This window comes from Budorcas taxicolor, chromosome 15 (genome assembly GCF_023091745.1).
Source record: "Budorcas taxicolor isolate Tak-1 chromosome 15, Takin1.1, whole genome shotgun sequence".
Taxonomy (NCBI): domain Eukaryota; kingdom Metazoa; phylum Chordata; class Mammalia; order Artiodactyla; family Bovidae; genus Budorcas; species Budorcas taxicolor.
Genome location: NC_068924.1, coordinates 17375689 through 17391329, shown reverse-complemented (window position 1 = coordinate 17391329; position 15641 = coordinate 17375689). Strand labels below are relative to the sequence as shown.

The 15641-nt window shown below is 37.5% G+C and overlaps 1 protein-coding gene across 1 annotated transcript in view; it reads right to left on the bottom strand.

Annotated features, from left to right (window-relative positions):
- Positions 1–15641, bottom strand: part of ATM (ATM serine/threonine kinase) — a 141915-nt gene that overhangs the window by 118398 nt on the left and 7876 nt on the right. The window contains exons 5-7 of the mRNA XM_052652907.1: positions 9550–9715; positions 8671–8909; positions 6944–7107 (exon numbers count right to left, since the gene is read on the bottom strand). Coding sequence (XP_052508867.1) covers positions 6944–7107; positions 8671–8909; positions 9550–9715 — 569 coding nt within the window. The remainder of the gene's footprint in view (positions 1–6943; positions 7108–8670; positions 8910–9549; positions 9716–15641) is intronic.

The window sequence follows — 15641 nt, the reverse complement described above, 5'->3', positions numbered from 1 at the left end:
TCTTAATTGTTTGGGGTTTATTTTCTGTAGGTCTTTTCTTTTTCTTGTGTTTCCTGTGTAGAGGAATTCCTTTAGCATTTGTTGTAAATATAGTTTGGAGGTGCTGAGTTCTCTTGACGTACGCTTTGTCTGGAAAGCTTTTGATAGCACCATAATATGTGAAGGAGAGTCATGCTGCGTAGAGTATTCTTGGTTGTAGGTTCTTCCCTTTCTTCCCTTTCATTATCATACCATTCTCTACAGGCTTGTAGAGCTTTTATTGAGAAACCAGTTGATAGCCTGATGGGAGTTCCTTGTGTGTTATTTGCTGTTTTCCCTTGTTGCTTTTAGTATTTTATCTCTGCCTTTAATTTTTGTCAGTTTGATTACTGTCTCGGTGTGTTCCTCCTTGCGTTTATCCTTCCTGGGACTCTCTGTGCTTCCTGGACTTGGTTGACTATTTCCTTTCCCATGTTCAGGAAGTGTTCAGCTATTACCTCTTCAAATATTTTCTCAGGTCCTTTCTCTCTCTCTCTGTTCTCCTTCTGGGACCCCTATAATACGAATGTTGGTGCATTTAATGTCCAAGAGGACTCTTAGGCTGTCTTCATTTCTTTTGATTTTTTCCCCTATTTTCTGTTCTGTGGCATTGATTTCCACCATTCTGTCCTCCAGGTCATTTATCCATTCTTCTGCCTCAGTTACTCTGCTCTTGATTCCTTCTAATGGCACCCCATTCCAGTACTCTTGCCTGGAAAATCCCATGGATGGAGGAGCCTGGTGGGCTATAGTCCATGGGGTCGCTAAGAGTCAGAGACGACAGAGCGACTTCACTTTGACTTTTTACTTTCATGCATTGGAGAAGGAAACGGCAGTCCACTCCAGTATTCTTGCCTGGAGAATCCCAGGGACGACAGAGCCTGGTAGGCTGCCATCTATGGGGTCGCACAGAGTCGGACACGACTGAAGCAACTTAGTAGTACTAGTAGTAGTAGTAGTAGTGTATTATTCATTTCTGTTTGTTCTTTAGCTCTTCTAGGTCTTTGGTAAACATTTCTCACATCTTCTCAATCTTTTCTTCCATTCTTTTCCTGAGGTCCTGGATCATCTTCACTATCTTATTCCAAATTCTTTTTCTGGAAGGTTGCCTAACTCCAATTCGTTTAGTTGTTTTTCAGGGATTTTATCTTGTCCCCAATTCTCAGACATAACTTTCTGCTTTTCCATCATGATTAACTTTCTGTAAAATGGTTTTTGTTTTAGCTGCTATGAGACTGTGCTTCTTGCTTCTTCTGTCTGCCCTCTGATGGATGAAGCTAAGAGGCTTGTGTAAGCTTCCTGATGAGAGGGACTGGTGATGGGAAAAACTGGGTCTTGATCTTGTGGACAGGGCCTTGCTCAGTAAAGCTTTAATCCAATTATCTACCGATGGGTGGGGCTGCATTCCCTACTGGTTGTTGCTCACCTAAGGCGAGCCAGTCCTAGGGTCTATGGGCCCTATGGTAGGGTTAATGGTGAACTCCAAGAGGGTTGATGCCAAGGAGGAACATTCCAGTGCCCCTATCCCTGTAGTGAGTCCCTGCCAACCCACAAGGCCCTCGAACACCATCAGGTAGTTTTGGTTCAGTCTCCTATGGGGTCACTGCTCCACTCCTACGGGTCTCAGTGAGCACAAAATTTTGTTTGTGCCCTCCAAGACTAGAGTCTCTGTTTCCCTCATTCCTCTGGAAGGCCTATAATCAAATCCTGCTGACCCTCAAGGCCAGATTCGCTGGGAATTCCCAGTCCTTTTGGCAGACCCCCATGCTGGGAAGCCTGAGTTGTGGTTTAGAACCTTCACAATAGTGCAAGAACAACTTTGGTTTTACTGTTCTCCAGTCTGGGTGACCCACCCAACACGTGTGGGATTTGATTTTATCATGATTGCACCCCACCTACTGTTTCGTTGGGGCTTCTTCCGTGTCTTTAGACGTGGGATATCTTTTCTTGGAGGGTTCCAGCATACTCCTATCAATGGTTGTTCAATACTTAGTTGTAATTTTGGTACTCTCACAGGAGGAGTTGAGCACTCATACTTCTACTCTACCATCTTGAACTGGAAGTCCAGTTTTATTTATTTTTTAAATTTTATTTATTTGTTTTTGGCTGCACTGGGTCTTTGTTACTATGCCTAGGCTTTCTCTAGTGATGGCAACCAGGGGCTACTCTCTAGTTGGGTGTCAGAGCTTCTTCTAGTTGAGGTGTGAGACCTTCTTATTGTGGTGACTTTTCTTATTCAAAAGCATGGGCTCTAGAGTGCATGGGCTTCCATAGTTGCAATGTGTGGGTTCAGTTGTTTTAGCCAATGGGCTTAGTTGCCCCATGACATGTGGAATCTTCCTGGACCAGAGATCAAACCTGTGCCCCCTGCACTGGCAGGCGGATTCATAACCACCTTAACTGGACCACCAGGAAAGTCCTCCAATAGGTTTTAGATAAACGAAATAGAGACTAAAAAAAACAATAGAAAACATCATTGAATCTAAAAGATGGTTCTTGAAAAAATAAAATTGATAAACCTTTAGCTAGACTCATCAAGAAAAAAAAGGGAGAGGGCACAAATCAATATAATCACAAATTAAAAAGAAGTTACAGCTAATGCCACAGAAATGCAAAGGATCATTAGAGACTACTGTAGGCAACTATATGCCAATAAAATGGACAACCTAGAAAAAACAAATTCTTAGAAAGGTACAATCTCCCAAGACAGAACTGGGAAGAAACAGAAAATGTGAACAGACCAATAAACAGTAATGAAACTGAATCAGTAATTTTTAAAACTTCTAACAAGTGAAAGTCCAGCAACAGATGCCTTAACAAGTGAATTCTATAAACATTTACAGACTTAACACCTATCCTGAAACTATTTCACAAAACTGTGGAGCCAGGAACAATTCTGAACACATTCTGTGAGGCCAGCATCACCCTGATACCAAAACCAGACAAATATATCATAAAAAAAGAAAACTACAAACCAATATTACTGATGAACAGGTGCAAAAATCCACAACAAAATACTAGCAAAAAAAAAAATCCAACAATAGGTTAAAAAGATCATACCCTATGATCATGTGGGATTTATCCCAGAAATGCAAGAATTTCTCAATATTTGAAAATCAGTAATATGTTATACCACATTAACAAGGTGAAAAATAAAAATCATATGATCATCTCAATAGATAGAATATAAAAATCTTTTGATAAAACTCAACATCCATTTATAATGAAAACTTCCTAGAAAGCAGACAGAGGAAACATATGGTGAAAAGTTGAAAGCATTCCTCTGAGATTAGGAAAAGAAAAGAATGTCCACTCTCACCACTTTTATATAATATGACTTTGAAAGTCCTAGCCATGGCAATCAGAAAAAAAAAAAAAAGGAATCTAAACTGGAAAGGAAGAAGTAAACTGTCACTGTTTTTGTGGATGATAGGATACTATACATAGAAAATCCTAAAGATGTCACCAGAAAAACTACAAGAGTTCATCAATGAACTGGGTAAAGATGTAGGATATAAAATTAATATACAGAAATCTGTTACAATTTTATACACTAACAACAAACTACCAGGAAGTGAAATTAAGGAACAATCCCATTTACCGCTGCCTTAGAAAGAATAAAATACCTAGGAATAAACCTTTTGCCTACAGGAGGCAAAAAGCCTGTTCTCAGAAAACTGTAAGACTGATAAAAGAAACTAAATGCAACACAAACAGATGGAAAGATATGCTGTATTCTTGGATTGGAGAAATCAATATTATTAAAATGACCATATTACCCAAGACGATCTATAGATTCAACACAATCCTTATCAAAATGCCAATGATGGACTTCCCTGGTAGTCCAGTGATTAGGACTCTATGTTTCCACTGCAGGGGTGGGGGGTGGGAGGGGGGAATGGGTTCAATCCCTGGTTGGGGAACTAAGATCCTGCATGTTGTCTGTGGCCAAAACAAAATGACACTAATGATATTTTTCCCAGAACCAGATCAAATAACTTTAAAATTTGTATGGAAACACAAAAGACCCAAAATAGCCAAAACAGTCTTGAGAAAAAGGAACAGAGCTGGGGGAATCACACTCCCGGCCCTCAGACTATACACACTACAAAGGTTATGATAATCAAAAGAGTATGGAACTGGCACAAAAACAGACACATAGATCAATGGAACAGTGTATAGTCCAGAAATAAACCCTTGTACTTATGGTCAGTTAATATATGACAAAGGAGAGAAGAATATACAATGAAGAAAAGACAGTCTCTTCAATAAGTGGTGCTGGGGAAACTGGACAGCTACATGTAAAAGAATCAAATTAGAACATTCTCCAACACTATATGTAAAAAAAAAATTGGATTAAAGACCTAAAAGACTGAATACTAAAAACCTCCTAGAGGAAAAGATAAGCAGAACACCTTTTGATATAAATCATAGCAATACTTTTTTTTTTATCTGCCTCTTAAAGAAAAGGAAATAAAAACAAAATAAACAAATGAGACCTAATTAAACACACAAATTTTGAACACCAAAGAAAAGTACCCACAAAACAAAAATACAACCTAATGAATGGGAGAAAATGTTAGCAAATGATATGACCAGTAATGGGTTAATATCCAACATATATACACAACTCATACAACTTATCAAATAAACAAACAACCTGATTAAAAAATGGGCAGAAGGGGAAATTCCCTGGTGGTACAGTGAATAGGAATCTGCCTGCCAATGCAGGAGACATGGGTTCGATCCCTGGTCTGGGAATATTCCACATGCCACAGAGCAACTAAGGCCTTGCTCCACAACTCACTGAGCTTGTGTGCTGCAACTACTGAAACCCATGCACCTAGAGTCCGTACTCCATAACAAGAGAAGCCAGCACAGTGAGAAGCCAGTGTACTGCGATGAAGAGTAGCCCCTGCTCACCACAACTAGAGAAAGCCCATGTGCAGCAACAAAGACGCAGTGCAACCAAAAATAAAATAAATAAAAAAATAAGTTTTTAAAAATGGGCAGAAGACCTGAACAGGCATTTTTTTTAAAGAGGAAATGCAGATGAACAACAGGCAGAAGAAAAGATGCTCAACATCGCTAATTATCAGGGAATTGCAAATCAAAACCACATCACCTCATCACTGTCACAATGTTTACCATGGTTATCATCAAAAAGAACACAAATAACAAATGTTGGCAAAGACATGGGGAAAAGGGGTCCCTTATACACTGTTGGTGGGATGTAAATTGGGGCAGTTAATGTGGAAAACAGTTTGATGGTTACTCAAAACACTAAAATCAGAATTACCATACAACCCAGTAAAATTCTCCTGGGTATATGGCTATAAAAATCAAAAGTACTAATTTGAAAAGATATATCAACCAATGTTTATAGAGTATTACCTACGACTGCCAAGATATGCCTGCAACTTCAGTGTCCATCAAGAAATGAATGGATACACACCCATACACACAAATGAATACTACTCAGACGGTAAAGCGTCTGCCTAGAAAGCGGGAGACCTGGGTTCGAACCCTGGGTTGGGAAGATCCCCTGGAGGAGGAAATGGTACCCCACTCCAGTACTCTTGCCTGGAAAATTCCATGGATGGAGGAGCCTGGTAGGCTATAGTGCATGGGGCCGCAAAGAGTCAGACACGACTGAGTGACTTCACTTTCACTTTCTTTCAGTCATAAAAAGAGAAAGGTCTGCCATTTGCAGCAACACGGATAGACTTGGAAGGCATTGAAATGAAATAAGTCAGAGAAAGACAAATACTGTATGATATCAAGTACATGTGCAATCTAAAAACACAACAAATGAATATAACAAAAAAGCTGCAGATGCACAGATATAGAGAACAAACTAGTGGTTACGAGTAGGGTGTCTTAGTTGCTCAGTTGTGTCTGACTCTTTGTAACCCCATGGACTGTAGCCCACCAGGCTCCTCTGTCCATGGGATTCTCCAGGCAAGAATACTGGAGGGAGTAGCCATTCCCTTCTCCAGGGGATCTTTCCAACTCAGGGACTGAACCCACGTTTCCTGCATTGCAGGAAGATTCTTTACCATCTGAGCCACCAGGGAAGGGGTATACAAACTACTGAGTTGGAGTTTATTGTAAGGACATATTGTACAACACAAGAAATACAGTTAATATTGTGTAGTAACTGTAAATGGAATATAACCTTTAAAATTGTATTGAAAATAAAAGAAATTTTTAAATTTCTTCTATACAGAAAAAAAAAAAAAAAAACACCACTAAGCCATCAGCTGATGAGCTGGTAAGCAAAATGTAATATATTCTTACAACTGAGTATTATTTAGCAATAATGAAATATTCATGGTACAACATGGAAGAACCTTGAATACATTAAGCTTAGTGAAAGAAGCCAGACACAAAAGACTGCACATTATATGATTCCATTTATACAAAATGACCAAAACAGGCAAATTGACAGAGGCAGAAAATAGATTAGTGGCTGGCTGCTAGGAACTGTAAGAAGCAGGGAATTGAAACTGACTGCTAATAGGAACCAAGTTTATTTTGGCAGTGATGGAAAGGCTCTGGACTTAGTGGTGATGGTTGCACAACACAGTGAAATGCTAAAAATCACTGAATTATATATACTGTTTAAAATAATGAATTTTATGCCATATGATTTTTAAATCAGTAGGAAAAAAAAGAAACACATAGGGTTAGGATAACCTTATTTCCTGTAGATAACTTCTTTAAGAATGTAAAAGTTCATAGTCAGTTTTTACTAAGTTTATATTTGCAAGATAGTTATCTTGTAAGTTAGAAGGGCAATTCTAAATATTTATGGTGTTTTGAAAGGAATCAACACGTACAGAGTAATTTTATAGGCTTTTTACAGGCCTAATAAAAAGGAAAATGAATGGGAAATTTCAAAATGTGACAATATCTACTATACCTGGTGACAAATATCTGCCATCAATTCAATCAAGTTTTCCTTAACAGCAATATTACGAGATCCTGAAGTATATTTCCCTCTGCTTCCTATATGACTTATTTCATTAACTAGCAAATCATACAGGTTGTATAAAATACTTCTCCACTTTCTTGATTCGTAAGCACCTGTAATGTTAAAAAATAATTAAATTAAAATATAATCTATATATACAATCCATTTGTACCACCAACTCCCACAAAACCATTCAGCTGTTAAGGTGGAAACATTAGAAGACATCTGGTACAGTCTATTTACTACTAATGGCTCCTCTGACTATATCCTTGACAAGCTCTACTTCCTAATGATGTCCACCTCACACTCAGTTAACTGTATATGCTTTGAGGAGAGAAGAAATAAAAGAAAGTTTGATTGAAATTTTGATTAAATTGGTTAGAGAAAGTTTGATAATATGGAAGAATTTAAAAAAACAATACAATTAATATGTCCCCTCTTTTAAATGAGAACCAACTTCTCTGCATGCCTTTGTTTAAAAGAAAAACATTACCAATTTCTTCAACCAGTGTACAAATAACATGTTATCCAGACATCACATCGTCATCTCTCCTCTTTCCCTAGACACACTCCAGTCGACTTACGTCTCTTAAAAATGCTTATTCTACAAAATCTCATGAGTGTACCAGAATACTCACAATTCTGATCTAACAAGTATGAGGAACAAACAGTGGGGCTATTACTTTCCACAAACAAAGAACCTATTTAAAATCTATTACTGAATTTAATTTAATCTATTTAAGAATTTAATACAATCTATTAATGTAGCCTAAAACTGTATTAACATTTCTGACAGCCTTATCATCTGCCAATTTTCAATTCATCCTAAACATACATTTAACTAAAACCCTAAATATACCACACCATGCCCGAATAAACCTAATTTTCATTCTGGTGAGAGCTATATGAAAGATGAAAAACTGAGAAAAGTCACTATTCTTTGACCTATAGTCATTTCATGGGCTATAAATACATCTAACTATGTATGCTAGAAGAATGCACAAAACACACACAGCTGATTGTGATAAAGTAAGGTCATTATACTAACCATGATGAATTGGCTTAAAAGCTAGCACAAGCAAGAGTCAAAACATAGTTCTACCCACTTAAATTCTTGTCTACTGAATGGAACTACACCATCCAAGCAATACTCTTGGTGAAAGATTAACTTAAAGGAATGAAGGGAGGATAAGTCATTTATTTTCAGTTTTCCTAGCAAACAGAAGCCTGGAATAACTATGAGGTTTGAGACAATATGTATTTATCTTCATTAGGAACTGACATCTAGCTGGTTCAGTCCATACTTATCGATTTTATTTTTCTAATAAAAGCAATACATAAGTAGATAAACAAGATCTTGCCTTCTCTGTGTCACACCTCTTAGCAGCTAATTATTACTACATAATCAGCTCCTAGAGGAAACAGTGTCTCATCTTTGTTTGTACTCCTTATAAAATGCAGAACTGTACTAAACAAATGGCAGTGCATGATATGATTTGCTATCATAGTTTCAATTTTTTTTTTAAGAAAGTGAAAGATATCCTCATGACCAATTCTATTACCATGCATAACAATCCAGAAGAAGGTCATAACCTCCTGATCATAGAGATTTCATACTTAACCCTTTGTATATCAATGAAGAAACAAATTCAAAATAGCAAAAACTTTCTTTATACCTTTATCTTGAGTTTTGGCTCCCTTTGGATGATGGATATAAATTTGTAGCTGAAATAATTCAATAATTACTTCTTTTAAGGAATTATTAAGTCTCTGTTGAGTCCAAATATAAAGTAAGGTAGGAAGAATTTCATCTCCTAATTCACACACTCGAATTCGAAAGTTAACAGACAAAGTCTTGAGGAAGATAATAAATGCTGCTAAGATATGATTTAGACCTGCAGAGCTCTTTTCTTGTCTGTAACACAAAATAAAAAGACTTAATACAACAGGGGAAAATGCACAAACTGAAGACAGTTATGAAGTTGCACACTGAAAGAAAAAATTTGACATCCAAATAATAACCTTACTTTCAGACTTGTTCAGAAAAAAAAAAAAAAAAATCATAGCAGCATTGCATAGCAACAGCAAAAAATAGTTCTTAATTGGCACTAAGAGATCTGTTTTCTCTCCCTGATGCTAAAACATTGTCTAAAAATAAACTAATTCATAATACCTACCACTTACAAAATAGTTCACATTATAAATTGGGTAATGCCACACAATAAGATCTTGATATTTCCAAAACACATCCCCAATAGCCCATTATACCTATCTTCGAAAATGGGGAAAACAAAAATTCTTAGAGGCCATAAAGCTTTCCCTGTTATTAAAAAAGCAAGACATCTCCCCACTCAAGAACATTATTTCACGTTCTGAATACTGAATATTCAGGAAGTACTGGACCTAACACTTTCTTAGGGAATCCACTAGTTCTACTATAACAGGTCCAGTGCTTTCCTAAGATTGGTAAAAAATTGTAGTTACTCAATATAAAACACAGTCTTGTAAAAGGATCAGATGAATTTCCAATACAAAACAAAAACAGATTAGATTACCGTGCCTGGTGAATAGCCTTACAAAAAAAATCCAAAAATTTGAGATTTAATCCATCGGTCTGTGAACAGCATCCTTTGGTTACAACTTGAATTATTCTTGCCACCAACACTCTATTAATGTCTTGTGAAGGTTTAAGATATAGACTACAATACACAGAGAACAATTCTTAAAAAAAAAAAAAAAGTATTAGTTATGTTTCTAAAAAGAAAACTGTCAAAACATTTAACTTAATTAAATGCCACAATTCAAACTTCGGTAATCCCATAAACAAAACATTAAAAATTATACTAATTTATATTTAATACAGTTAAAGAATCCCATCAATATTTAACTTTATAAATTAAACTGTCTTCAATACAGGAACAGGGCTTCCCTGGTGGATCAGTGGTAAAGACTCTGCCTGCCAGTGCAGGAGACACAGGTTTGATCCCTCGACCAGAAGATCCCACGTGCTGCAGAGCAGCTAAGCCTATGTGCCACAACTACTGAGGCCCACATGCCCTAGAACCTGTGCTCTGCAGCAAGAGAAGCCACCGTGAAGAGAAGCCCAGGCACCACAACTAAAATGTAGCCCCTGCTCACCACAACTAGAGAAAAGTGCCCCAGCGACAAGGACCCAGCACAACCAAAAATAAATAAAAATCATTAAAAAAAAAAAAAAAAGACAGGAACAACTACAGGCAGCAAAGTATGTGAACATTAATTTAAGAGCCAGACCTCAGACTTAATTTCTCTATTCCTAAATTCCTTTGGCTAGGCCCAACAAAACACTTGAGACAGTGTGTTCTCCAATTTTATATTGTTCTATGCTAGTTGCCTAATAATGTGTGTAAAGTGTGTCAGGAAGTATGAAAAGACTCACACTTTATGCTATTTGCAATCTAACAAATTAAAATAACAGGGGACTTCCCCAGTGGTCCAGTGGCTAAGACTCCACACTCCAAATGCCGGGGGCCCGGGTTCGATCCCTGGTCAGGAAACTAGATCCCATATGCTGCAACTAAAAAGATCCCACATGCCTCAACTAAAAGATCCTACATGCTGCAATGAAGACAGAAGATCCCATGTGCCACAATTAAGACCTGGTGCAGTCAGATATATGTAAAAAAAAAATTAGAATACCAGTTTTATGGATACTGACAGAAGACATGAGATTCCTAATCAGAGAAAAAGGACCATTTCTCACAGCACTGATGGGTATCCAGAGTAGCCAGAATGAGTAGAGTAGCCGACGAGTAGCCAGAATATCTTTTTTTTTTTTAATTTATTTTTGGCTGTGCTGCATCTTCACTGACGTGAGCAGCAGACACTCTCTAGTTCCAGTGAGCGGGCTTCCCACTGAAGTAGCTTCTCTTGATGCAAAGCACAGGCTCTAGGGCATGTGGGTTTCAGGAGTTGCAGCTCCCAGGCTCTAGAGCACCCACTCAACAGTTGTGGTGCATGCGTTTAACCACACTGTGGCATGTGGGATCCTCCCAGCTCAGGGATCGAACCCATGTCTCCTGCACTGACAGGTTGATTCTTTACCACTGAGCCACCAGGGAAGTCCAAGAGTCAACTTGTTTCTATAATTTTTCTTTATTGTTTTCTGTGTTCATTGATTTCTGTTATTCTGCTTGAAGTCTTTGGATTTTTCTTTTTCAAGTTCTTGAGATGGAATCTAAGGTATATATTGATATACTTGGACTCTAAGGTATATATTGATGTATTTATATATATATACTTGATATATTTCTTCTTTTCTAATGTAGTCATTTAATTCTATAAATTGCTGTCTCAACATTGTCAACATTTGTGAGATGTGACTAAAGCAGTGTTTAGAGAAAAATTTATTATATTAAATGCATGTACTGGGAAAGAAGCTCTCAAATTAATGATCTACGTTTAAGAAACTAGAGAAGAAATGAAACCCAAAACAAACAGAAGGAACTAAAAATGATAAGACCAGAATCAGTAATGAAAGAGGCAATATCACAACAGAGCCTAAGCATATCAGAAGGATAATAAGACAATATTTAAGAACTTTACACTCATACTTTCAACAATTCATATGAAATGAACAAATTCTTAAAGAAACAAATAATCATATATCACTGAAATATATAACCTAAATATATAGCATCTATATTGCATAACCTAAATCTTGCATCTATTAAAGAAACTGAGTTCATAGTTAAAAACCTTACAACAACCATGACCTTCAAATTCAATATATAAAATAGATAATACATCATGCCCTAGTAGGGTATATAGCAGGAACATAAGGTTGAGTCAACCTATGAAAAACTAATCAACATAACTCACCATTATCAATAAACTAAGACAAAAAGCTCTATGATTATCTCAATATATGCAGGAAAAAATTTAACCTAATTCAATAACCACTCACGATTAAAAACCATGAGCAACCAAAATAGAAGGAAATGTCCTCAGCCTGTATCAATAGCTAACATGATAATGAGCAAACACTGAATTGTTCCACCTAAAACCAGGAACAGGACAAGAAAGGATGTCTGTTCTCACCACTCCTAATCAAAATCATATTGGAGGAAAAACTATTAAAACTCTTAGAAGAAAATAGAGGGGGAAAGTTTCATGACATTAGATTTGGCAGTGATTTCTTGGAAATGACCCCCAAAGCACAGGCAATGAAAGAAAAAATAAACTGTATTCATCAAATCAAAACCTTTCATGCATTAGAGGACAGTATCATCAGAATTAAAGGCAATCCATAAAAGTCAGTATAGTCTAAGCTATGGTTTTTCCAGTAGTCATGTACAGATATGAGAGGTGGACCATAAAGAAGGCTGAGTGCTGAAAAATTAATGCTTTCGAATTGTGGTGATGGAGAAGCCTCTTGAGTATCCCTTCTTCAGCAAGGAAGATCAAACCAGTCAATCCTAAAGGAAATCAAACATGAATATTCATTGAAAAGACTGATGCTGAAGCTCCAATAGTCTGGCCACCTGATGTGAAGAACTGACTCATCGGAAAAGACCCTGATGTTGGGAAAGACTGAAGGCAGGAGGAGAAGGGGACGACAGAGGATGAGATGGTTGGATGGCATCACTGACTCAACAGACATGAGTTTGAACAAACTTCACTCCAGGAGTGAAGGCCAGAGAAGCCTGGTATGCTGCAGTCCTTAGGGTTGCAAAGAGTCAGATGTGACTTAGCAACTAAACAACAAGGAATTGTTAGGGGAAGCACACTGACTGAACCCACCCACCCTGGCCAGACACCATAGCAATCATTTGCATGAGTTGTTTTATGAAGGAGGTCCTGGTAAGGAACACAGAGCTATTAAGCCACCCCCAACTGAAGAGTCCATTGGAGAAGGGGACGACTGAGGATGAGATGGTTGGATGGCATCACCGACTCGATGGACCTGAGTTTGACCAAGCTCCAAGAGCTGGTGATGGACAGGGAAGCCTGGTGTGCTGTAGTTCATGGGGTCGCAAAGAGTTGGACATGACTGAGCGACTGAACTGAACTGGAAGGGTTCAGGAAAGGTCAAAAGGTGACACCACGTGTCTAACCACCTCCCAGAATCCTTCTTGCTGACATCCATCTTGGATGAGCAATGCTTGCGCCACCAGGAAGGACTCTGAGTCAGAATGACTGGCCGAAGACAACCCAGAAACTAACCCCATCACCATAAGCCCCGAGACTGCGAGCCACGTGGCAGAGCAGTTCTCCTGGGTTCCCTTACCCTACTGCTCTCTGCCTGGGCACCTCTTCCCAATAAAATATCTTGCTTTTTCAGTACAGGTGTCTCCTTGGACAATTCATTTCCAAGTGTTAAGACAAGAGCCCACTTTCGGGCCCTGGAAGGGGTCCCCCTTCCTGCAACAGAATGGGAGAAAATATTTCCAAATCATATATCTGATAAGGGATTAATATTCAATGTATATAAAGAACTCCTACAATCCAACAACAACCAACCTTATAAAAACTGGGCAAAATATCTGAATAGACTTTTGTAGAGAGATGATATACAAATGGCCAAATAAGCATATGAAAAGTTTGACATCACTAGTCATTAAAGAAATGTAAACCAAGATTACAGTGAGATACCACTTCCCATTAGGATGGCTATTATCAAAAAAAAAAGAAAGAAAATGAAGTGCTGGTGAGGGTGTGGAGAAATTGGAACACTTGTCCATTGCTGGTGAATATATAAAATGGTGTAGCCCTTGTGGAAAACAGTATGGTGAGTAGCTAAAAAATTAAACATAGAATCACCACATGATGTAGCAATTTCACTTCTGAATATATAGCCAAAAGAATTGAAAGACTCAAAGAGCCATTTGTACACGCAAGTTTATAATAGCATTATTCACAGTAGCCTAACATACAACCAACCAAAGTGTCCAATGACAGATGAATGGGTACAGAAAATGTAGTATATATAAACAATGGAATATCATTAAGACTTTAAAAGGAAGAAAACTGATGAATGCTACAACATGTGAACATTATGCTAAGTGAAATAAGTCATTCAGAAAAGGACAAATATTGTAGAATTTCATTCATAGGAGGTAGCTGCTGCTGCTGCTAACTCGCTTCAGTCGTGTCCGACTCTGTGTGACCCCAGAGACGGCAGCCCACCAGGCTCCCCCATCCCTGGGATTCTCCAGGCAAGAGTACTGGAGTGGGTTGCCATTTCCTTCTCCATAGGAGGTAGCTAGAGTAGTCAAATTCACAGAGACAGAAAATAGAATAGTTGCTGGAGGAGAAAGAGCTGGAGGAGGAAGTAGGGCAGGTTCTTATTTAGTGGATACAGTTTCAGTTTAGGAAGAAGAAAAAAGTTCTAGAAATGAGTGGTGATGGTTGCACAACAATGAATATTCTTAATACCACTGAATTGTATACATTAAAATGGTTAAAACAGTAAATTTTATGTTATGCATATCTTATCATTTAAAAATACTTATACTAAGGTCCTAGCCAATATAAGGTGAAAAAAGAAATCAGGCCACATGGCTCAGTAAAACTCTCTATTACTTGCAGATGACAGGACTGTCTAAATAGAAAATTCCCCAGAATGAGCAAAAGAGGTGTTAGACCTAATAAGAGAATGATTTTAGCAAGGTTCCAGATCGATATGTTTATTTCTGAACAATATGGAAAAGAAAATGTTTTAAAAGACAGTAAAATTTACCAACTACAACAATATAAATCTAACAAAACTATACAAATTCTGCATATGCTGATAAAAATCAAAAATGACCTAAATAAATGGAGAGATATATCATGCTCATGGACTGGAAGAGTCTATATTGTTAAGATGTCTATCTCTCCTAAACTGTTCAACAGGGTCAAAACAATCCAAATAAAACTGCTGCAGGATTTTGTAGAAATTAACATGCTGATTCCAAAATATATATAGAAATGTTGGTTTAGTCTTAGGCCATCTTCTCATCTCATATTAAACCCTCTACCTAGACAATTTCATCCATAACAATGTCAATAGCCACCTCTACCAAATATATTTTGAATGTAAACACCTCTTGAGCAGACGCTTTAACCTCTGAGCTACCAGGGAAGCCCAGAATTTCATTAGAGAAATAAATTTCAGAGAAGGTAACTAGAAAAATTCACCAAAAAGACTGATTATTACAAGTGGAGGTAGTTTCCTTAAAAATACAGAGAATTTCAGAGAATGTGCCAGATGATGGAATCATTATACAGAGACTAGAGGAATGACTGCCTATTTTTAAGAGAGACCCATCGTTACAAATAATAATCTTGTACAAAATCCTAAATATTTAGGCTGAACTATTTTGGTGACGGATGTGTTGGAGTATCCTAGACATCACTGGCCTATTTGCCAAAGTCTGCTTCTAGGCTTTCTGAGGCCCTGTCTGAGATACAACTTCCTTTGTGCTCAGAAAAACAGCAAAGGCCCCAGACAGCCAAGAAATTAACCAACAGCTGAGAAGACCTTTATTCATGTAGGAACAGTAGAATACAACACAGGACCAATTAGGTCATGGTTTTACAGTCCACAAACATCTTATCTTGAAATGATAAACTGACAGTAAAAAAAATACAGATACACGTCTATTAAGTTATCACAACTTATCTT